This window comes from Emys orbicularis, chromosome 9, assembly GCF_028017835.1.
Source record: "Emys orbicularis isolate rEmyOrb1 chromosome 9, rEmyOrb1.hap1, whole genome shotgun sequence".
NCBI lineage: Eukaryota > Metazoa > Chordata > Testudines > Emydidae > Emys > Emys orbicularis.
This window is the reverse complement of record NC_088691.1, coordinates 78,327,761-78,352,246: the sequence shown is the minus strand read 5'-3', so window position 1 is coordinate 78,352,246 and position 24,486 is coordinate 78,327,761. Positions and strand designations below refer to the sequence as shown.

At 42.5% G+C, this 24,486-nt stretch overlaps 1 protein-coding gene across 1 annotated transcript; it reads right to left on the bottom strand.

Moving 5' to 3' along the window:
• Positions 1-5,898: 5,898 nt before the first annotated feature.
• On the bottom strand, positions 5,899-6,831 carry LOC135884127 (G-protein coupled receptor 55-like). Its single transcript, XM_065411418.1, has one exon. The coding sequence runs from the start codon at positions 6,829-6,831 to the stop codon at positions 5,899-5,901; it is 933 nt and encodes a 310-aa protein (XP_065267490.1).
• Between the last annotated feature and the right edge of the window lie 17,655 nt (positions 6,832-24,486).

Below are 24,486 nucleotides of genomic sequence, written 5' to 3'. Positions count from 1 at the left end.
CAATTCAGCCTTCCCCCAGCCTCACCTCTGGAGTTCTTCAGCCCCCTCTCCCAGGCCTGGGGTTCCGCAGCAGGGTCCCATCTTCACGTTCCCAGGCTGGGAGGGGCTTCTCCAGTAGAAGCTCTTCACCCCCTCTGGTTCTCCCCAGGCTGGGTGCTGCAGGGGTGACAGCCTGTCTGTTTTTCTCATAGGAAGGGAGGAAGGAGTGAAATTGTGCTGAGCTGCAGGTCCCTTTACTCACTCCTCTCCCCAACTCTCCTGTGAGAGTGGCCAGTGGAGGGGAGAGATTCTGCCAGCTTGTAGCATGGCTGAACTTTGCCAGAAGTGCTCTGAGACGCTCTGACATCCAACCACTCTCCCCAAAATGGCAAGTTAGCAATAGTGTGACCTTGCAGGCCTTGGGCTCTATGAGGCGCTATCAGCAAACTGTAATGGCCACTTTCCCTTTCTGTGTAACAATAGCCACTCTTCACCTCACTCTATAATAGCCGCTTTCAAGTTTTCTGTAATGGTGACATTTCCCTTCTCCACTCCCTCTTTATAAGGGAGGCTTCCCACAGTTCTCACACTAATGGCTGTAGCCTATAGGAACAGGGTAGTATACCTTTAAATAGTTGTGAACCTTCTACTGGCACTAACTGCACTCTGTATTTCCGTATTTGCTGGAAGGTTGCCAAGGAGCACATTACTTAAACACATAACTAGGCCTTGCATGTTTGTATAGAGTTAATAAACAGGGTTATTTGGAACCTATCTGTGTGCCTGTGGTTTCCTCATATTGTTGTGTAAAGAGCAAAGACAACAGAAAGGTTTCTGCCCTCTCTTTGTAATAGCAACTTTCAGCTTGAAGGATACTAGGTAGGGAAAAGATATCCATCCTTTGACCCAAACTTAGAGCCTCCCTTAAAGCACTGTTTCACCACATGGGTGGCATAGTGGAATTAAGTCAGTTATATCGTCATGAATGCAGAGGTGAATCAGGCAGGGAGTTTAAGAATTAAGCTAACGTAACTTGCATGCCTAAGGAACAGAAGAGAGGAATGTAGCAATATAAAAACATTACACATAAAATATACCCTTGTTTGGGCCTAAAGTACTCGACAGTGCCCCTTTTCATTATACATATTTATTTACCTTGTAAAAGCACCCATCACAAAAATACTTGTTAACTACTGTCAATATTGGAAGTCATCCACCATTAACTATGTATCTTCAACACAATAACCAACCTCAGACAGAAATACCTGAGAAAATAGATGGTCCTTTCACTGTGTTCTGAAGATCAATAGTCTTTGGCTCATTTGACCGGTTGATGAAATGAGTTATAGAGTCAGGGAACCTCCACTGAGAATACCTTGCCCCCAGATTATCAAATCTAGCAGTAGTCAGCAAAAGTGTCTCAGTTGACTGGCACATGGGTGGAGAGGAGATTAGGTAGTCAGGATCACAAGTTTGGTTAATAAAGGTAACTGTGTTGATATAATAGACTTATGTAAGGCGTTTGACTTATTCCCACATGACATTCTAATATAAAAAATTAGCACTATACAAAATCAATATGGCCCATCTTAAATGGATTAAAAACTGATTAACTGATAGATCACAAAAAGTAATTGTAAATGGGGACTCAACATCCATTCGGGGTGTTTCCAGTGGGGTCCCGCAGGGATCTGTTCTTGATCCTATGCTATTCAATATCTTTATCAATGACTTGGAAGAAAATATAAAATCATTGCTGGTAAAATGTGTAGATGAAACAAACTGGTGAAGTGGTAAATAATGCTGGGGACAGGTCAGTGAGATGGACCAATCTGGAAAATTGAGAAAAGTGGGCTCATTTTTACAACATATGTTTTACAGCCAAATGCTACAATCATACATCTAGGAACAAAGAATGTAGGTCACGCTTACAAGATGGGGGGACTGTATCTTGGAATGCAGTGACACTGAAAAGGACTTGAGGGGGGTCGGATCATGACAGATAACCAACTGAACACAAGCACCTAGTATCTCGTTCAAAAGAATTCAGATCAAATACAGACTGTTATTAAAGTGTTTAGTTATTTGAATCAACTTTTATTCAAGATTGCAGAGGAAAGCAGAGTTGAAAATGTGAAATTTTAAACGGGTCCTTACTTTTTTTCTGTCATTACCTGATTTTTTCATCTGGATGATACTTCATTAACATCTTAATACGGCTGGCACGGACCATAGTGGGAGTTTCTGTTGTGCAAGAATTTCAGGCTCCTAGTGTGACTATATATGGCAGAATGTGTTAGGAATAAACATTAGAGGGGAAAGCTCTTCTCATTTTGCTCAGAGCAATCAGAAAGTTCAAATGGCAAAAAGCATTGACTCAGAAAGACCAATGTGTTTTTTTGTTTTTAATGTCAAAGTTTATTCAAAAGTGTTTCTTATGAATTTTCAGACTGCTGAGCTGAGCAAAAGAGGTGTTCTTCTACTTTAGTCTGCCTCTGAGTCTTGATCTCAGACGGTTACTGTGGGCAGCCAGTTCCGTTTGTCTCTGTCTGCAAAATGGGAAATGGTGTGTCTGGGCTTCAAGCAGAAAAGAAAAAAAACTCACACACAACTACAAAACTTTACAAATAGTAGTTGTAGATTTCAGGGGTTGGAGCTTCTCTATTTTATTTTTTCATAAGATTTTCAACAATTAACAACAATTTATATTAAAGGAAGCTATACTCAAAATAATAACTAAAAAAATTGAAAGTTTAGCTACAAAGACTGATCTTGATTTTATTTTTCTAAAAGTGCAGTTCATCTCTGAAAAGTGATGATGCAAAAATGGCATCTTTTTGCTGAATAGTACTACCAGATCTGCTTAAGTTAGTGATGAAAAGATTTGACTATTCTAAATTATTGGTCATTGGTCATAAATACTCAGCACTGCTATGAATTTCTGAATAAATCCAGGCCACATTCTGCTTTCATCTACATGTGTGACTGAAGACATAATTTGAAGACAAGGGAGTTATATAAAAGTATGTTGGGTCAGCAAAATCTTTCTCATTGGTGATGACCAAGAATAACAAAGAAATAACCCAGCCTGACTTTCAGATCTTGCTCTGAAATTGTAGAGCTAGCAATTAGGAAAACTATATTTTTATTCATAAATAGAGCAAATCTGATGAGCAAAACATTCAGACACAATCCCATGATGCTATTTTTACCGCCAATTTTCTGAGGTAGACCACAATTTTTTTAATTTTAAAAATTAAATTGAATTCTCACTACAGATAGAACCACAATCCTTGCACATCTGTACATAGAGTTCTCTTAATCTCCTCAAGAGGCTCCTCTGATTGTGGACTTCTGCACCCTGCATACTTCCATCTGCATTTGAGGGACATAGTGCATCCTGGACTCTCTGGCCAGTGGTATGAATATATGGATGTCCAGCCTGTCCTCTTTCTGGTGTTGGCAGGCTCTGGAAATTAAGATTCTCCCTGTAACTGTGAGAACAACCAAATATTTCCTTCCTTTGCCTGCTGAATCTGTGCATCTATCCCCCTTAAACCTAACAGGTATTGCTACTCTGGTGAGAAGTAAAAAAAAATCATTTACTAACCAGAACCCTTCTGCAGTGACTCTGACACCAGATGCAGTAGCTCTGATCAGTGGCCTTGCGTCAGAGATTGTCCTTCATGACTGCCAGAGGATTTTATTTATTTATTTAGCCTGAGAAACACTGGATTTCTTCAGTTTTGCTGCTCCTAGTTACAAAGAGCCTCCAGTATCTTTGCTACTTACATCAGCAGCACTTAGGAAGGATCTTCTTGAAGCAAAAAAATAAATAAATGAATTTTCATACAGATGGTTCTCAATTTAATTTTCAAAATAAACAAAACTTTTTAAAGAAGGATCAATATTGTTCTATGACTGTAACTTTTAAAATGTTATGTTTTATTTTAAAAGAGTGCTAAATTATTTAAATTATAATATAAGTTGTCAGATAATTACATAGTATGAAAGAGGAGTGATGGAACTCATGGGATTTCTCAGGGAATAAAGTGGATAGGGTGAAGGAAATTATAGAGTTAGAAATTATTTTCCATTCTTTTTTTAGTTGTCTGAAATTTGTGGAGTTGGTGGCCTCTTCTTACCTTCTTGTGAGTTTATTTCTGGCGATTCAATTGTGTTCTACTGCCACAATTGTGAGTCCCCATTATCGTCCTGGAGAATGCAATCTGACTAATTTTTATAACTGTTTTCAAAAGAAAATGTCCAGTACAGGCATTGAAAGCAGTAATTCAGTCTGAAGGATGCAAATGAGCCCACAAGTGTTATGACATTGGAGAGTCATCCCAAGAAATTCAAAGAAGATATGGTTTTCTAATCTATAATTAAAATAAAAATATGTATTAATTAAAAAAAAAAAAGAATACCCTATTGCTCACAAAAATCTTTAGCTGACAATTTGCAAAGTAACATGGCTGATGCAGACAGAAATGACTCATAATATCCTCAAGAATATGAGTTTCTGAAACTGCAGCACTAAGAAAGCCACATTTTGTCTCTGGGATCCACCACTGCAGAGAAGCTCTCCCGTCTGCCCCAATTACAAGTTACAATAGAGCCATTTGTGTGCAATAGAGCTCTTTGTACCTATTAGTTATAGTCATTCTCCTAGTATTGGCTAACACATCTTAGGTCAAACATATATGCATCCGATACAGGCATAAATATACACAGCTGCAGCACGCATGCAGTTAGTCAATACAACTGATCAACTGCCTATACAATTTTCTTTTAAAAGCAGCACAATTGTGCCCTTTTAGGGAAATCAATTTCTTTTCAAATTTGAAAAAAACTGATTTACTCCAAGGACTAGAAACTTCTTATGTGAATAGTCAGGAAGAGCAAATTGTTATGATGGGGTTAAAAGGTCATGAAAAATAAATTCCATAACTGAAACACTGAAAGTCTCTTTGATTATAGCAGCATGATTCATATGCCTTTATAATACTCTTATCAAAGTTAAACAATGCAAAGGAAGGCAGCAAATTTCTTACATGTATTGTTCTATATCTTTGCCTTAAGTATAAGTACGCTAGATTACACCACAATTCCTTTTATATCGTGTTTCAATAAGAGCACTAGTCTCATTTTTTCACATGGACAATTCATGCCAAAATTGCAAAAACATCCCGTGCTGATTTGAAAAGTTCTTATAAGGAAACATTTACAAATCCCAAACTAGTGTTGCTCCTGTTGGATATTCTGAAAATCGTCACTATAGGAAGCCAGGACCAGATAACTTATAGTGGTCATGATGACTACATTTTGACTGGACTCTTAAGTTGTTGTTTTTTAATAAGCCAATTGCACAACTGCACACTCAAAATGCATGCCTAATTTGTGTGCACAGTTACCTCCAAAGATGGAGAAGACCTTCAGATAAATAGTTCTGCTTTTGATCCATCCCTAACAGTTTTTGTTTATTTTAGAAAGGGTAGATTTGGGGTGAATGAGTGATTTCAGTGGACACTTGTACTACAAGGATTCTTCTACTTTAGCAAGTTTATTTCAGATTTTTAACAGACATTTTACAGTTTGAGATGATAAAATTCTTTCCTATTATGCCTCTGAGCCATCTTGTTTTTGTTCTTTATTTTTACATTTTCTTTTTGTTTTGTTTCAAAGAAAAGAAAGATGTTCAGTTTTACAATGCTTACAATATTTTTCTATGTGCATATGCGCTCTCACACACATTTGCATGCATGCCCACATTCTGTCACTCCCCCCAAATACATGCATGCACACATACAAGATTACTGGGGTAATCTTACTTGAAAGCAATAAACTTAAGTTTTGTCAGAAATCTATTAGACAAGCTTTATCTGAGGAAACGACATTATTCTCTAGCATGAAGTTCAATCATCCAGCACTAGTCTGAGAGACAGAAAATGGTTTTGCTAAATCCCTGAAGTAAGTTTTCTTGCGAAATTCTTTTGCAGCAAAGTAGTAACAGATGGCATCCAGACAGCAGTTGACATTGGCTAAACACATCGCCAGCTGAATGAAGAGGCTAATACTTTGTTTCACACTGCAGTCCACAATGATGTTCCACTTTACCAGGAACTGTAGAAAGATCCCCAGATGGACTGGTATGAAGCAAACCATGAACACGATGAGATTGGCTGCAATGATCCAAACACTGGTAACTTGCTCAGCCCTCTTTTCTTGTTGGTTGTTATATTTTAGAAGAGTCTGGATGATCTTAACAGAACAATAAACCATCACAGTAAATGGGATGAGAAATCCAAAGATTTCAACAGAAAGGATGACTGACATGCTCCATGTCTGTTCTGACATATTGTGGAAGCAGCTGACCTTGTCATTGTTTTTAAAGTTATGTATGGGGATGCTGCCAAGCCAAACTATAACCCAAACGCAGCAGCATATCATGCCTGCCCTCCTAGGGGATCGGAAAATCCTAGCTTTTAAAGGGTGCCTGATAGCAATATATCTGTCCAAGCTAATGCAGGCAATGAGGAAAATACTTCCATACATATTGACAAAATAGAGAGATTCCATAAATGTGCACAAGACCCACTGCCCCTCTTGTATGGAGTAGTACATCTTGAAAGGAAGAGAGAAAAGAAGAAGAAGATCCATAAGAGCAAGGTTTATCATGTAGATTGATGATTCTGTCGATTTCTTCCAAAAGCAGCAGAAAACCCACAGGGCTAGCAAATTGAGAATCAAACCAAGAATGAAAGTAGGTATGTAGATCACCAGCTGGAGATATTTCATTATGGTATCAACATGCTCAAAGACGCATTCCTCGCTGAAGTTGCTGGCATTCATTTATCTTCTAAAACATACAGAGAAGGTTAAACAACACTATATTCCTATATTCCAAATAGATAACATATTAAAGGGTAAGTGTCACTTTCAAAAATGACTTAGGTGCCTAAGGGCTGGTCTGCACTGAAAACTTACATCAGCATAGCTACATCTATGAAGGGTTTGAAAAATTCACACCCCTGAGAGATGTAGCTATGCTGCCCTAACCCCGGTGTAGACAGCACTAGGTTGACAAAAGAATTCTTATGTCAATTTAGCTACTGCCTCTCAGGTAGGTGGATTAACTACAGTGATGGAAAAACCTCTCCCATAGCTGTAGTGTATATCTGCACTGAAGCCCTATAGTGGTACAGTTGCAGCACTGCAGTGTGCTGCTGTAGCATATTAAATGCCCCAGTCTCATTAATGTTTGAAAATGGGACTTAGGGCCAGATTTTTAAATGTAGTTAGGTGCTTAAATGTAGTTAGATGCCTCGTGGGATTTTCAAAGAGCATAGGCACCTAACTTCCTTATTGTAGATATTAAGTGTTCTTCATTTAAAGCTGAGTGAATACCTCAGAAAACTGAGTGAAAAATCACAAAAACAGAATTAATTTCAGTTCTGTTCATAACCTCCACTGTGTAAATTTTCTTTTGAATATTTTAGTGAATGTATTCACTAGTAGAATAATTGATGGAAATAACCAATTTCAAGAAAATATCAGCAAATATTCATAGAGAGCAAATTTCTAACTTGAAATTTCAAGTATTCACACTGGAAACCAGATTCTCAATTATGCTTGTTCATATCATGCAATAGTAGTATCTTTCCCCTAATTTATGACAAAATGAGACTGATGGAGAGGGAAGATAAGGATGACATCCTCACTAGAAGTGATGTAATTGGCTATGATTTCACATATGTGAAATGACTATGTCTTGGAAATAGTGCTAAACTTGTGCTCTTTCAGGGTCTGGGCTAACCCTATTGCCACTTGAACCCCAACCCAAAGGCCCACCTTACCTAGGGAGGGAAACCAATAGACTGATAAGCAGCACAACCCATAGAAATGATAAAGAGATACCGATAAAAGCATGAAAAAGTTAACATGTAAAAAGAAAGAAAAAAGGTGTTTTAAAATATTTGCAAAAAGATCTGTAAATGAAAAAATGGATGTTTGTAGAAAAGGAATGTTTCAATCTAAGTGTTAACCAAACACACCCTGCTTACCTGCAGAGGGAAACCAAAGGGTTTGGTGCAATTGTTTTTAAATTAATTTGTGTAAATTTATTATTTTTCTGAAATCATTGTTATAAAACCATGTATATCTACAAGTGGCATTTTTGTACTCCTGTGGATGTTTATGTCTAACTTAACTTCCTGTGTTTCTGTTTGGGTATACTTGTACTGGTTTGCTCTTGATGTTCATATGGGCCCTGTATGTATTTGCAAAATTGGTAAAGCCTCTCTGTTAAGTAAATCTGTATATGCATTAACTTTTGCACAAAAACTGGTGTGCAGTTTCTCCCGTATTTCTGAAATGTTAATCCAATGAGACCTTTGTATAAAGAGATGGGGTGAGCAGAGGAAGATGGTCTGTAAACCTGTGTGCATTGCTCACAGTTTATGGGCCCAAAACTTAATCCCACACTGACTCAGTGTCTGTAGACAAGAAGTATTAGGCTAGATGTAGCCTTGCAATGAGGTCTTTTGACAACCCTGAAGAAGTCAGAAAGAAAGCCAGTTTTTTCTTGTAAGCAGTCTGGCCTCCTGGTATTCACAGTTTTCCGTTTAAACAAATTATCTGCCAGTATGTATTTTCATGTGAGATATGTGTTGTGAGAAGTTTGTACCTATGGGGCTCGTGTTTTAGATTTTTAATTTGTATTTTGCTAAATGAACCAAATACATTCATAATGCAAAATATGTACTGCTAAAGCATTTAAGATACATTGAGAATGTTTTGTTTGTATTTACTGCTACACAACTACGAAAAGAAGCTTTCCATAGTGCTCTAACATTATTTTTATTTTACTTATTAAATCCAAGTTTAATCATTTTTATAAAATTCTATTATTTGAAAACACAATAAAATAAGATGCCTGCGTGTATTTCTGTCTATGGGTAACTTAAATTATGGCAGAATTACCGATTTAATTTACAAAATGGGGACTGTATTCGGTAAGAACAGTCAAAAATGTTATCACCTCTTTTACAGAGAAAAGTTTAAACAAAGCCTGCATTTTGCATCATTACTCAGCTTTAGTCTAAAGTTAGATAATGTGTAGCTCTGACAGCAAATCAGAAAATAAGCAAAAATGTATATTTCTCACATACAGTTCTTTTAAGCTAGCACATTTGTGTTTTTTTCTCTAAAAAAATGCTGAAAAACAAATATGCCTGTCTCTGTACTTTGGGGTATGTCTTCCGCATGTCCTGTATACAATGCAGGACAGTGTATATAGGCTTTGCATGTATGTATGGGGATATGATAACATTTCTTTTTATTTCTCTGAAATTGCTGTAACATCACATATGAATGTGTGCAGGTAGCACAGATGGGTGTTTCTTTTCATATATTTTAAACCTCTCTCTTTTTATTTTAGCTTTGTCACTGTTTTAGCTGTCTGTTATTTCTATGGGTGGTGCAACATATCAGACAATGGTTTAGGGATTTGGGGCCATAAACCAAATCCTATTGGTTTCCCTCACTAGGTAAGGTGGGCCTTTGGGTTGTGGGTCAGGTGATGTAAGGGGTAAGGCCAGACCCTGGAAATGCAAAAGTTTAGGTCGTAACATCATTTCTGAGATATCATCATAGCAGGTAACATGTTTGGTGACACAATCACCCTTATCACTCCATCAATCTCTTATCTCACTCATTTTGACAAAAGCTCGGGACAAGATACTACTTGTGACTTATCCCTCCAATCAAAAATGATCAGCACCTCTCAGACTTTGAATATCATAATTGAATATTTACCGCGGCTTCCTTACAGAGCACACATTATTTACCACAGGTATTTGGAAACTAATTTTTGATTTATGAATACATTTGCAAAAATCATAGACAATTCACAAAGAGAAAAAAGGCAAAAATGTGTGACATTTACTGTTTTACCATAATTAATATTACCATGGTCATAATATTCTCCATCCTGTGCTAGATTGTATGCAAGTAAGGAGTTCCAGTGGCCCAGTCCCCTCTGCATCACCCACAATACCCAACGGGGCTAATCTGCACCATCCACCAATCCTTTCCAATGCTCCTTCAGGGCATTTTGGCTCTGCACAGCTCTGTAAGCAGAGATGTGGCTTAAAAGCCACAGTCTAGCCCTTCAAGTAGAGAGAATACCACAAATGTCATTAATAAAGTCAATTACAGTAAACCAGGAAACATCATGTTTTTGATGGTTACCAGTGTGAAATATAGACTATGTGCATGTGTTCCTTTATGAAGCTAAAATTGGAGCTGATCTGGTGGTACTGTGGACCCCCTACAAATCTGAGCACTAATAATAAATGGAAACTACTGATTCAGAATCAGTTTGCGCATATTAAACTCTCTTTACCATATAATCTAGATCTTGATGCAAAGTGTAGGTGCAGTTTTAAATAGAAAGGAAACTAAAGGTTAACTGATGACAACTAAACACAAGTGCCCAGACATATTAATTTAATTGCAATAATTAAATAGCAATTTTTGCAATACAGTAACAGGGCAAATTCTGCTCACAACTAACACCAGCATTACATCAGTATAATGGAGAGCAGAATTTGGCTCTTTATGATAGATTCCCCTTATAGTTAAAACATGACAGTAAGTATTGTTAATTTCTGCTATTAAGTAGAATTTATTTATTTCTGTTTTCTAGATCATTATCCATGATGCAGGGACACTATTTTTGGATGTACTATAGGTAGTCAACAGGAGAATGGAGTTATTCAGCACAACAATTAACAAAAGTCCCATGTAGTTTTCATGTAATTAAACAATATGTACATATTTTTCCTTTTATACTAAGGTGTTAATAATTTGATCATCATATTTATTTATATTCATCACTAAATCCCAGAAGTATGTCTTCTGCTATAAGACAAACAGTACATTGCATTTGATCTTTTCTATTTATTTTTAGCAGAACTACTCATCAGACTAGGTTAAAATTAGTGCTCTGCTAATTTTAAAGTTCTTGTTAAACTCTTTAAAATTAAACATGAATTAAAATATTAATTACTTTACCTTAATTTTCAGCTAGCAAATTTGAAGGGACTGCTTCAGATGAGCTTAGTTTATATAATAAATCGGTCGCAAACACCCTTATATCAGAATCATCTGCCTAAAGGCATTGGTCCACCACATCCTTTTGCTATTCGGAAAAAACAACAACATAACACAGAATATTTGCTATATTGCAGTTTACCTCTCATGTTGCTTTAACAAACAAGTGAAGATGAATCCTTAGCTGTTTCCAGTAAGCACTGGCCACAACTGAAGTGAATAAATTGCCATAATCCCATTGAAGTCACTAGAAAGTTCCACTGAAGTCCATAGAAGCTGCTATGCTGATTAACACTGAGGCCTGGTCTACACTAGGAGTTTATGTCGAATTTAGCAGCGTTACATCGAATTAACTCTGCATCCATCCACACAACGAAGCTATTTAGTTCGACATAGAGGTCTCTTAAATTCGACTTCTGTACTCCTCCCCAACGAGGGGAGTAGCGCTAAATTCGACATGGCCATGTCGAATTAGGCTAGGTGTGGATAGAAATCGACGGTAATAGCTCCGGGAGCTATCCCACAGTGCACCACTCTTTTGACGCTCTGGACAGCAGTCCGAGCTCGGATGCTCTGACCAGCCACACAGGAAAAGCCCCGGGAAAATTTGAATTCCTTTTCCTGTCTGGGCAGTTTGAATCTCACTTCCTGTTTGGACATCGTGGCGAGCTCAGCAGCACTGGCAATGATGCAGAGCTCTCCAGCAGAGATGGCCATGCAATCTCAGAATAGAAAGAGGGCCCCAGCATGGACTGATCGGGAAGTCTTGGATCTGATCGCTGTGTGGGGCGATGAGTCCGTGCTTTCCGAGCTGCGATTGAAAAAACGGAATGCAAAGATCTACGAGAGGATCTCAAAAGCCATGGCAGAGAGAGGATACAGCCGGGATGCAACGCAGTGCCGCGTGAAAATCAAGGAGCTGACACAAGGCTACCAGAAGACCAAGGAGGCAAACGGACGCTCCGGATCTCAGCCCCAGACATCCCGTTTCTACGAGGCACTGCATTCCATCCTAGGTGCGGCCATCACCACTACCCCACCACTGACCGTGGACTCTGAGGATGGGATATTGTCGATGGCCGGTTCCTCGGAGATGTTAGCGGACGGGGAAGATGAGGAAGGAGATGAGGAGGACGAGGCAGTCGACAGCGCTTACAACGCTGATTTCCCCGACAGCCAGGATCTCTTCATCACCCTTACAGAGATCCCCTACCAACCATCCCCAGGCGTTAACCTGGACACAGAATCAGGGGAAGGATCAGTCGGTAAGTGTTTTAAACATGTAAACATTTATTTTTAACAGAACAGGAATATTAACAATATTAACAATGGGTTTTTCATGATTACTTTGCCCTAGGCGCTTAACGTTTCAGTCCTTGGCAGTGCAACTACTGAAAAAAAATCTAACAATGTCCGGTTTCGCATGATTGGTTTGCCCTAGGCGCTCTACTGTTTAGTCCCTGCCAGTGCAGCTACAGTAAAATCCGGTCTATATGTCCGGGGATAGAGCAGAAATCCTCCTGGGACATCTCCACGAAGCTCTCCTGGAGGTAATTGGAAAGCCTTTGCATCAGGTTCCTGGGGAGAGCGGCCTTATTGGGTCCTCCGTGGTAGGACACGTTTCCGCGCCAGGAGACAAGCAAGTACTCGGGGATCATTGCCTTGCAGAGCATGGCGGCATACAGCCCTGGTCTTTGCAGGCTTTCCCGAAGCATCCTTTCTTTCTCGGTCTCTGAAATCCTCATCAGAGTGATGTCGCTCATGGTGACCTGCTTTGAATTAGGTAGGGGAATGTTAGTATTGGGACTGCTTGCCTGTTCCTTTACAGAACTGAAACCGGCGGTTTACAGCCACGCGGTGGAGGCGGGAGAGGGGCAGCATACAGGGATCTTTCCCTGGGACAGCCGCGAGGGGGTGGGACAGTGGCAGAGTTCATGCTTGCCGGATTGCTGGCAGCAGGGACTGGCATTGCTTTGAACATGAAAGGAGGCCAGTGCTATTATTAAAGTTTTAAGCAGCCACAAGTCTACGGCTTAGCATGTCAGCCTGCTACCCAAATTCCGCTGTCCTGCCCCGCTTGTCTGATCTGCACTGCAAGACCCCAGGCACTGAATGCGAAGGCCGAAAATTCGACCTTGTCCTGAGTGCGCATGTGATAGGTGCTGTGCATGGTCTTGTTCACAGAGAAAGACTATGTTCTTTGTTCACAACTACATTTATCTTTCTGAGGAATTCACTCCCTTTTTCCCATCCCACAGCTGCGACTGTCTCCCGACCTACCCTGGCATCACACTCCCAGAGGCTAGCGCAGATTAGGCGTAGGAAGAAGAGGACACGGGAGGACATGTTCTCGGAACTTATGGTCTGCTCCCGAGCCCAGGCAGCCCAGCAGACCCAGTGGAGGGAGAACTTGTCCCAAATCCACCGATCACACATTGAACGGGAGGAGAGGTGGCAGCAGGAAGACCAGCAGGCGACTCAAACGCTGCTTGGACTAATGAGGGAGCAAACGGACACGCTCCGGCGCCTTGTGGATGTTCTGCAGGACCGGAGGCAGGAGGACAGAGCCCCGCTGCAGTCTATCTCTAACCGCCCTCCCCCGCCACAAAGTCCCATACCCCCCTCACCCAAAGTCCCAAGAAGGAGGGGCGGCAGAGTCCGTGAAAACTCTCACTCCACCCCTGCAGACTGCTCAAGTACCAGAAGGCTGTCATTCCCCAAAATTTGATAAGTACTTTCCTTCCCGCCTCACCCAAGCCCCCGTCCCAGTTTCATCCCCCAGTTTCATGTGTAGTTGCTAATAAAAAAGACGTTTCTGTTAATTACTGTTTCCATCATGTTGTTTTAGAGGAGAGTCTGTTTGAAGGGGGGGAAGGGGGTTGGTAATTGGACAGGACAGTCACCTTTACCAGGGTACAGACTTGGGGGCAGGTTCAGCAGCAGGGCACACACACATTGCAGTCACTAGTTACCCTGGTCAGTCTGGGAGGTGGTTTTCATGTTCTGTGAGGGGAGGGGGGGGGCTATGTGACTTTGTGGCGGGGGAGGGTGGTTAGAGATCTTATGCAGTGGTCCTTATCCTGGATCACAGAGCCACGCAGCAGGGGATCTGTAACCGTCCTCCCCCTGCCACAAAGTCACATAGCCCCCACACACAGAGTCCCGAACAGGAGGGGTGGCAGGCTCCGTTGAAACAACCACTCCACCAGTGCGGAGCCTGTCATTCCTCGAGTTTAGAAGCGTCCTTTGCATCACCACACTACACCCGCTCCCCACCACAGTCTGCGTCCCAGGTTCAACACTTTACCGTGAAAACAGTAATAAAGAAAACGGTGTTCATTAACAAATTTCAAGTGATTTTATTTTTAAACGTGTGTTGGAAGGGGGGGAACGGGGTGAACGGGTTATGTAACTGGAGAGGATAGTGAACATTAACCGGGTAAAGAAACGGGGGCAGGTTCAGCTTCTCTGTAAACAAACTTAATAGTCACAGGTTACCCTGCTCACTCAGGAACCTAGCTTTCAAAGCCTCCCGGATGCACAGCGCGTCCCGCTGGGCTCTTCTAATCGCACGGCTGTCTGGCTGGGCGTAATCAGCAGCCAGGCTATTTGCCTCAACCTCCCACCCCGCCATAAAGGTCTCCCCCTTGCTCTCACAGAGATTGTGGAGCACACAGCAAGCTGCTATAACAATGGGGATATTGGTTTCGCTGAGATCAGAGCGAGTCAGTAAGCTTCTCCATCTCCCCTTGAGACGTCCAAAAGCACACTCCACCACCATTCTGCATTTGCTCAGCCGGTAGTTGAAGAGTTCTTTTTCACTGTCCAGGGCGCCTGTATAGGGCTTCATGAGCCAGGGCATTAGCGGGTAGGCTGGGTCCCCGAGGATGACTATAGGCATCTCCACATCTCCAACAGTTATTTTGTGGTCCGGGAAGTAAATACCTTCCTGCAGCCGTCTAAACAGACCAGAGTTCCTGAAAACACGAGCGTCATGAACCTTGCCCGGCCATCCGACGTTGATGTTTGTAAAACGTCCCCTATGGTCCACCAGTGCTTGCAGCACCATTGAAAAGTAGCCCTTTCGGTTAATGTACTGGCTGGCCTGGTGGTCCGGTCCCAGGATAGGGATGTGAGTTCCATCTATAGCCCCACCGCAGTTTGGGAATCCCATCGCGGCGAAGCCATCTATAATGACCTCCACGTTTCCCAGGGTCACTACCTTTGAGAGCAGTAGCTGAACGATTGCGTTGGCTACTTGCATCACAACAACCCCCACGGTAGATTTGCCCACGCCAAAGTGGTTCACGACTGACCGGTAGCTGTCTGGTGTTGCAAGCTTCCAGAGGGCTATGGCCACTCGCTTCTGGACAGTCAGGGCTGCTCGCATCCGGGTGTCCTTGCGCTTCAGGGCAGGGGACAGTAACTCACAAAGTTCCGGGAAAGTCCCCTTCCGCATGCGAAAGTTTCGCAGCCACTGTGATTCATCCCAGACCTGCAGCACTATGCGGTCCCACCAGTCCGTGCTTGTTTCCCGGGCCCAGAATCGCCGTTCCACAACATCAACATGACCCATTGCCACCATGATGTCCTCGGCGCGGGGTTCCGTGCTTTGTGACAGGTCTGTGCCACTCTCAGACTTCAGGTCCTCACCGCGCTGCCGTAGCCTCCTTGCCTGATTTCTCAGCATCTGCCTCTGGGAAAGGTGGATGATAAGGTGCGAGGTGTTGACAACGGCCATAACTACAGCGATGGTCGCAGCGGGCTCCATGCTCACAGTGCTGTGGCGTCCGCGCTGTCACTGACCAGGAAAGTGCGCGAACTGATTTCCCGCCGGCGCTTTCAGGGAGGGAGGGCGGGAGTGACGGTTGGATGACGACAGTTACCCAAAACCACCCTCGACACATTTTTTTCCCCAGAAGGCATCGTGGGCTCGACCCAGAATTCCAATGGGCAGCGGGGACTGCGGGAACTGTGGGATAGCTGCCCACAATGCACCGCTTCCAATGTCGACGCTTGCCCCGTTAGTGTGGACTCACAAAGTCGAATTACTGTCCTTAGTGTGGATACACACGTTCGACTTTGTAATATCGATTCCACATATTCGATTTAAGTAAAATCGAACTACTCTCGTAGTGTAGACATACCCTGACTCAGAATCTGGCCCATTGTTTCTGATTAAGGCACTATGTGGATGCAGGGCATCTAAAGACAAAGTGTCACCTTGTTATTGTTCTATATTGTTAATATAGAACTTGCTTATTAACCTGCTTGCTTTTCAATCTTCTAATGTGGACATTTTTAAAATTGGGGGTGCACACATATACATAAATCACATGTACATTGGGTCCAGCTCACCAATACACTACAGCTAGTTTGTGCTGCTCTGATGGCCAGTCAATTTATCTGGGTTTGTGGCTGCTTTGTATCACTATAGTGGCTCAAAGTATCCAGAGTGTACTGATGATTCAGGTCCATAGCATACTTATCCATACCAAGACTGGTACAGTCTTTGTAGTCTATTCTAGGAGACGAACCAGGATCTAACCTTTCAGTAGCCATCTTGAAAGGGAAACATATTGAGGTTGTTTGTTTAAATTACCTATTACAGTATATAAAGCTCTTTATTTCATAAAGAAATAATGCTTGATATATGGTCGAAGTACCAAATTAAATGATAGTGTAGTGGTGTGAACTCCAGTCCACTAAGATTTGGATGAAAATACCAGCTAATTTTAAAGCCATCAGCTGACAACAATTTATAGTCACTATATATGTGCGCTGGATATAAATCTGGGATCAAAAGGTAAAAGGCTTCATATCTCATTAGCAATCTTCTAAGCCAGCGGTTCTCAACCCTTCCAGACTATTGTACTCCTTTCAGGAGTCTGATTTGTCTTGTATACCCCAAGTTTCACCTCACTTACAACCTACTTGCTTACAAAATCAGACATAAAAATACAGAAGTGTCACAGCACATTATTATTGAAAAATTCCTTACTTTCTCATTTTTACCATAAAATTATAAAAAATAAATTGATTGGAATATAAATATTGTACTTATATTTCAGTGTATAGTATCTAAAGCAGTATAAACAAATCTTTGTCTGTATGAAATTTTAGTTTATACTGACTTCGCTAGTGCTTTTTATGTCGCCTGTTGTAAAACTAGGCAATATCTAGATGAGTTGATGTATCCCCTCAAAGACCTCTGTTCTAAGCCTTTCAGACTCCCTTTGTTTAAAATATCACATTGCAAAGTAAATAGGATGGGTCTGACCTCCATTTAGGTACACGTTTACAGCAGTGTAACTCCATTTAAATCAATGGTATAAAATTGGTATAACAGAGTGGATGATCAGGTCCAATATGTGCTAAATGTTCTACAATATGCCCATATCAGAAAGGCCTACAGTATCTCAAAATTAACTGATAAGTTGGGCCTGAAGAACCTTTCCTTGAGAATAGTCTCATTTTGATAGGCCATTATCATCCTCATACATTGCAAATTCTGATGAAAGCATAATAGACTTTTTTCCTCCATTTCCATTATTCCATCAAAATTAACAACTAAACACTAGGGCCAGATCCTCATCTGGTATAAATCAACTTAGTGCCTTTGAGATCAGTGAAGCTACCTTGATATATATCAGCTGAGGATCATTTGATATTTGTACTGTTAATTTTTCTTTGACTCTTTACTTCTTTTGTGGCTGATTTCTACTCTCAATTATAAATTAAAAAGACCTCTTTCAGTATAACTGAGAGCAGAATTGGGTCCTGATATTTTACCAGCTCTCTCGCTCTTTCTCTCTCTCTCTGTATCTCTGGCAATATACAAAAGGTCTTTCCATCTTTGAGACAAGAGAATAAAGAAATAAATGAGAAATAAAAGTTTATGAGCTTCCTTCCCTTTTCATCTACTGATATGATCAGCTTCTTCCACTGGGTCCAGTTCTGCTATCACATAACATGCAAGGGTCTGGTCACAACCTTCAAAGCTCTTTGTGGCTCTGCATCTCCCTATTTATCCTCCTTTGTCAGGCTTTGAATTATCCATGTCTCTTCCACTCTGCCAGTGTTTCCAGCCATGTATTCCTGGTTCTCAGCTTTTTGCACAATCACCTGTATGGGGGTAGTCAGCCTGTTAAAGGCAGTACTGCTTACTGGTCAGTCCCCCCAGTCACAAGGCATGGCCCTTTAAGAGTTTGGGGTTGTCTGATACACAAAACTTAGGGAGATATGGGGAGAATGGAAAGGGGTCCCCTGAAGAAGTAGCATTTAGAAGGAATCCTGTTACTGTATCTACGGACCTGAGACCTGGAGCCCTGCAGAGAGGGTTGGGCAAGGCTCCCTCTCACCCAGCCAATAAGGAATGAGCTGGGAGAAGGGGCAGGTATAAATCCTGCCTCCTCTTTCACAGCAGTGCAGGAGTTTGTAAGCACTGTAGGGAGAAGACAGGATCAGGGGAAGATCTGAGGGTGAAGAGACTGATTGGGAAAAGGGCCAACTGGAGAACAAGCTATCGGAGGCTTTACAGCTGGCCTAAAGTGCAACTCTAGCTCCATAGAGGAGAGGTAGGAGACTTCTGTCTTAATAAGAGGGACAGAGGGATTGTCTGAAATACAGCTCAGCTCTAGCAGGAGGGCTGGGACCTCCTGAACAGAGGTGCAAACTGACCAGGATTCCTACATGGACTCAGTGAGTATGAACTTGAGTGGCTAAATAAGTGAGTTACCCTCTGTAGAATGAGTGAATAAACCAGCCCCCACAAAGAGGGGTTGAACTAATCTGATCTGGGTAATTGTCTGAAAAGGCCCAAGTGGGGCTGAGTGCAATGCACCTGCAGAGTCATGAGAGGACATAAAGGGGTGTGCTGAAGAGACACCTTCTATGACACACCTCCATAATGTCTTCCATGCAGAAGTGTGATGCTATCCAATGTGTGGTACAACCTTCTGATACTCAGCCACAAGGCCATTATCCTGTTTAAAGACCCTCTTCTGATCTATGGCCTTCAGTGAACAGAACTGAATTATACATGAACTGCCTATTGCTCCCTTTCCTCTAATCTGTCTCCTTGTCAATCTGTTTTTAGCTTGTGTGATCCTTGGAACAGAGACCCTCCTTCATGAGTATTTGGAAGGCATCTAGCACATTATGAGAGCTACTGTAAATAATTAATAAAAATTGGTCAAAATACCCAATACACTGTCATTAAATTCCACAGTGCTAAATTCAGCATTTTCAAACTTATTTCCACCATGGATTAATGTAGTAAAAGCTAATGTTCTTATTTTACTCTTCTCAGCTTTCCCATGCATTTTTCCAGTCCAATGCATTGAGAGGGGATATGCACTTGGGATGGTACTTTGCTCTCTTGATATCTACAATGTGCCACTGCGTAAGGCCATCTAAGTGGAATTTAGGAAAACGATCGATTTCACTTTCAAAATTGTGTCAGCAGTTGGTTTTCACCTAATTAAAGGAAAGGCATATGCACATCTTTATTCAGATGCAAAAACAAGCTGGAATGCTTCTATAGGATTCTGTCACACAAGAGGAGAACTCTCATGGAAACTGTCTACAACTCTATTTTTGTGGCAGCAAATAAGTCTTCTGCTGATTTGGAGGTTGCTGGGATTTACATGTCTTCTGAGGCTGGCCCTAGAATCTAGAGAAATTCCCGGAGCAAATACAACTTCTAAACCTAAGAGGAGGGGGGGAAGTCTAATTTTCTACAACAGGACCTAGAACTGCTGGTGCAGCAGGTCACCAGCTGCTATGCCAATCTATATGCAAATGGAACAGGATCTCGATGAAACCCATACAGTAACCTCTCTTAGTTTATACCTTTCGAGAGGGAACTCTCAGTGTAATAGAGCAGAGGAGCATGGACAAAGTTATCAGCCAGGTTTGATACCTTTAACCTGATGTTAGCCTTAAGGGGAGGGCCACAATCCATTACTCTCAACTCCATTCCAGGGCAACACGTATTGTATACTGTCACAGGATGTTGAAATGGCCATGCTACATGTTACCCCAGTAGGCATTATGCTTGTTCCCAGCACATTGCCTCTTGGAGTTCCCACTGTGCCTCCACATGATCCCCATAACTTCAAATAAGGAAGAAGCAGTGAATTCCTAAATTATAAGATTCCAAATTCTTTTGCATTATTTATTTGTTTGACAATCGAAGTGTAAACATAATTCTCACCAAAATACCAGTGAGTTTTAAAGGAAAATTGTCTTGGTATCCCAGTAGTATTGGCAATACATTATTATTGTTTTCAAATTGTAGTATATTTCAGCTGAGTGTTAGTACCAGAAATTAAAAGGCAGCCTGGTCCTGTGGATTCAGTGTGCGGCTGGAAGCTGACATTCCTGAGTTCTCATCAAGCTGATGGCACTACTGTATTCAGAGACCAGTCAGAGAGGCCAGCATTTTCAAACTGGGGTGCTGAAACTTGGCCTGACCTCCAGATGTACTAAGCACCTGCAACTCCCCATGAATTCCCACTGCTCAAACTTCTTGGGATCAAGCCCATCACAAGGAATAGGAAATCTAGTCCAAATTAGTAACTACAGGACAGGAATGGAACAGAGATTTTGAAGAAATAAAATACAAAGTTTGGATAGTTAGTGGTAGCTGTCCAGTTGCAAACTTCATATTTACCTAATGCCCAAATCAGTCTCATTCTACCCAAAGCAAGTAAAGTGAATTCAAAAAGAGAGAGAACCCTCAGATAAAGTTAATTAACTTTGAGACAGGCCTTGTTTCTAATTATATCAACATAGTTACATCAGTGTCAGTTTTGTTAACGTAGAAATTTCTTGAATCGTTACTATCTGGAAAGTTTCTTCCGTTTTCCTAATATTACACCTGCCTAGCAGAGTTTCACTCTCTATTTGAGAGAGAGAGAGAGATGTTGAAGAGATACGCTTACTATGAAATGCTCTTACTAGTATTACGTATATTGATTTGGAAGTAAAGAGAACTGGAGTGCAGTATTATTCCATTTGTCTGCTGCTGCAGTCATGCTTGTTGAGAAGTTCTGATCTAATCACTACAAGGCACTTATTAGCATGGGGACACATTCACTGATCAAACAGAAATAAGACAGTATATGCTAATGATAAAATAAGAAAAGAAATCTGGTTTAAGGAACTGCTTAGAGGTATCTCTCCACTGGGATCAAAGACAAAGTAATTACAGATTTTAGGTGATAAATGCATTGGTAGAAGGAAAAAGTACACAGCAGTGCCATCTTGTGGGAATTATGTGTATGAAATGGACTGGATTAACTAAGGAGAGAGAGGAGATATTTTTCATTTATTAAAACTTGAAAGTAAATTTACCTAAGTCCTGATTTTGCTTCCCCTCTCACCTCGCACTCAAAAATATAAATTCTTTGGCCTAAATAATGATAATTTGGTCCTTGTCCACCATTACTTTACTTCAATTTTTTGCAAATGAGTCTGACTGAGAGAGTTTTCAACATACCGGCTGTAGCTGGGGAGCAAGCTTGCAACTGATGCTTCAGTTGCTTTCATATATTTTCCAAAGAAAGTGTCAATAAAACTTTACTAAAAACAATAGAGCTGACAATGACTCTGGATCCCTGCATCCTTATCCTTTATTCTTATATGGGTCTACTGGTGTGCTACAGTTCATTCATTGCACGACAAGTACAATGCCTCAGAGCATTGGATGGATCTAAACAGCTGTGAAATCTACTACACCCCTTTACAGGGTGCAGGGTGCACTCCTGTGTGTTGCACCCAGTCACATTGGTCATTCCAGCTGGGGGGCTTGGCCTTACAGTCCTACTAGCCATAAGTGCCGACTCTGTGGGTGGTCCGGGGCTCAAGCACTCACTGGGAAAAAATAGCAGATGCTCAGCACCCACCAACCACAGCTGTTTGGGCAGGCCCTTGATAGGGTTGTCAACTTTCTAATCGCACAAAACCGAACACCCCTGCCCCCTGCCTGAGACACACCCCTGCCCCATCCCTTCTCCAAGGCCCTGCCCCCGCTCGCTTCATTCCCCTCTCTCTCCCACCCTCACTCACTTTCACTGGGCTGGGGCAGGGGGTTAGGGTGCATGGGGGGGGTGAGGGCTCCAGCTGGGGTGTGGGCTTTGGGGTGGGGCCGGGGATGAGGGGTTTGAGGTGTGGGAGAGAGCTCCAGGCTGGGGCAGGGGGTTCACCCAAATCCTGGTCTGCTCTGGGGCTGATAACAGCAGGCTGTGTGTGTGGGAGACTGACTGCCACTCTGATGGACAGCCCAGAGTGATGGGCGCACCACCCTTAAGTAGTCTGCAGTTGCTGGGCAGACTTAGGCTGTCACATGACCCTACCTTTCCCACTCTTTGGAAAAAGGCGCCAAATGCTCCATGAAGGAGGGTTCCCAATATGGAGGACTAGTTGTTCTTTTATAAACCCAAAATGGCAACTGAGGGAAACACAACAGAACGGAATCTAATCTAACAGTGTGGGGTCCCGGCAGCGCCTACCACAGCTCTCAGGAAGCGGCCGCCAGTCCCTGCAGTGCAGCCCCTAGGCACGTGGGCAGCTAGGGAGGCTACGTGCACTGCCCTTGTGCCCACAGTGGCGGGGTGGACGAGGTGGAGCAAGAGTAGGGCCTCGATGGAAGGGGAGGAGTGGGGGCAGGTTCTTGGGGTGGAGTTGGGGTGGAATACCCACCAGGAAAAACAAAAGTCAGTGCCTGTGCTACTGTCTTGTTATTATTATTATTTGTATCGCAACAGCATCTAGAGGCCCCAGTCCTGTTGGGCCAGGGGCACCGTACAAATATGTACTAAAAATAAATTCCCTGCCACAAAGAGTTTACAAGATGAGGTTGTGAGAGGAACCGCAACAGGTGGCTACAACAAGCATATGGGGAGAGCACAAGGTAATCATAATTAGCATGATAAGCGGTGGAGAAGGGTAGAGAAAGGTAACTCCAATTCATGGAGGTTTTTGATGGTCTGCATGGCAGGCTGCCTCAGGGCCCCAGGTCCTATAAGCCCTGGGATCCTGGCAAAGCCACAACCAGAAGTATCCCAATGAGGGGGCCCAGGTTACCTGCCATGTTCTCACCAAATTGCCATCTCTCCTTCTGAAGTGCTCCTGGAAATGAAAGTGGGGAAGGAGATGGCATGAGGAGATGGTGGCCCAGGGTTCTGGGAAGTGGAAAGCCAGGTCCTGGGGGCTACTGCCCCCTCTCCAGGGCTCCTCTTTTCCTCTTCCCTACCACCGGAGAGACTGGGATTGGCCAAGAACCCAGGGCTCCCTTTTGACTCCCCATCAGTCTCCGAGGTGGGCTGTTAAGGAGCCAGAAAGCCCAGGCTCTCCCACACTTTGTCAGGAGAGCCACTGAGGAGGCTGGTGAACTGGCAGGAAACCAGGCAGGTTTGTGACAGAAACCTGCCTGCCTGGCAGGCCCCACCTGGGCGGCAGGGTTTTGTCAGACCCTGCCTGGGTTCCATCGGAACTTTGTTGACACCATCTCCACAGAATGTTCCGATTTTGACAAATCAGCAAATTCCTATGGAAAAAATGTTTTTATCAGAATGTTTCTGACCATCTCTAATAAGCAGCCTCATTAGGGCTGCAGATTTGTCACAGGGGTATGCAGGGGGGAGAGTCATGGATCATGTGATTTTCCCATTTGTCTGACTTTTTCCTGTGTGTGTGATTCACCCCAAAGTAGTGGCTCTTGCTGCTCCTGTCCAATAGGGATGGGGCCAGCTCTCTGCTCACAGAACTGTTGAGGCACTTGACCCACCCTTCCTTATGATGGGGGTGGGCCAAACCTGAGCAGCACTGTAACCCTGTGAGCCAGGTTGCAATGCCCAGGGCAGGTCACTGGGCCCAGCCCACACAGGTGCCACAGGAGTTGCCAGTTTGGGTAAGTGTGGGGTGCTGAGCTCAGCCCCACAGGACACCAGCCACCCCTCTGCATATGTCTGGGGCTTCCCCTCTGCACGAGGCCAGGATTAAGGTTGTGGAGCCAGTGGTAAAGGGTGCTGCTTCAGGTGACCAGCCCCCTCGTTGGGTGAGGAGGAGGGTAATTTTTATCAACACTCAGGGAGCAGTTATGGTAAAATTAGTAACCTTTGACTTTTACTAAATTTACTGTGACAGCTTTGTGATTTTTTATTAAAAAGGCTGTGACAAATATGCAGACATACTTATGATCTCCCAACTGGATGTACCTTTTCTTGCATGCATCTAGGCACAAATGCTAGTTGAAATTTGCTGGAGTATCCACGACCTGAAAATTTCTAATCAACAAAGTGGAGATGCATTTGAAGACCCTGATGCTATACCATTAAATGAATGGGAATTTTGCCATTAACTTCAGTGGGAACAGGATTATGTCCA

What these genes read in the sequence shown, in the direction of transcription:
- LOC135884127 (XM_065411418.1), bottom strand. Translation starts at nt 6,831, where the DNA reads ATGAATGCCAGCAACTTCAGCGAGGAATGCGTCTTTGAGCATGTTGAT.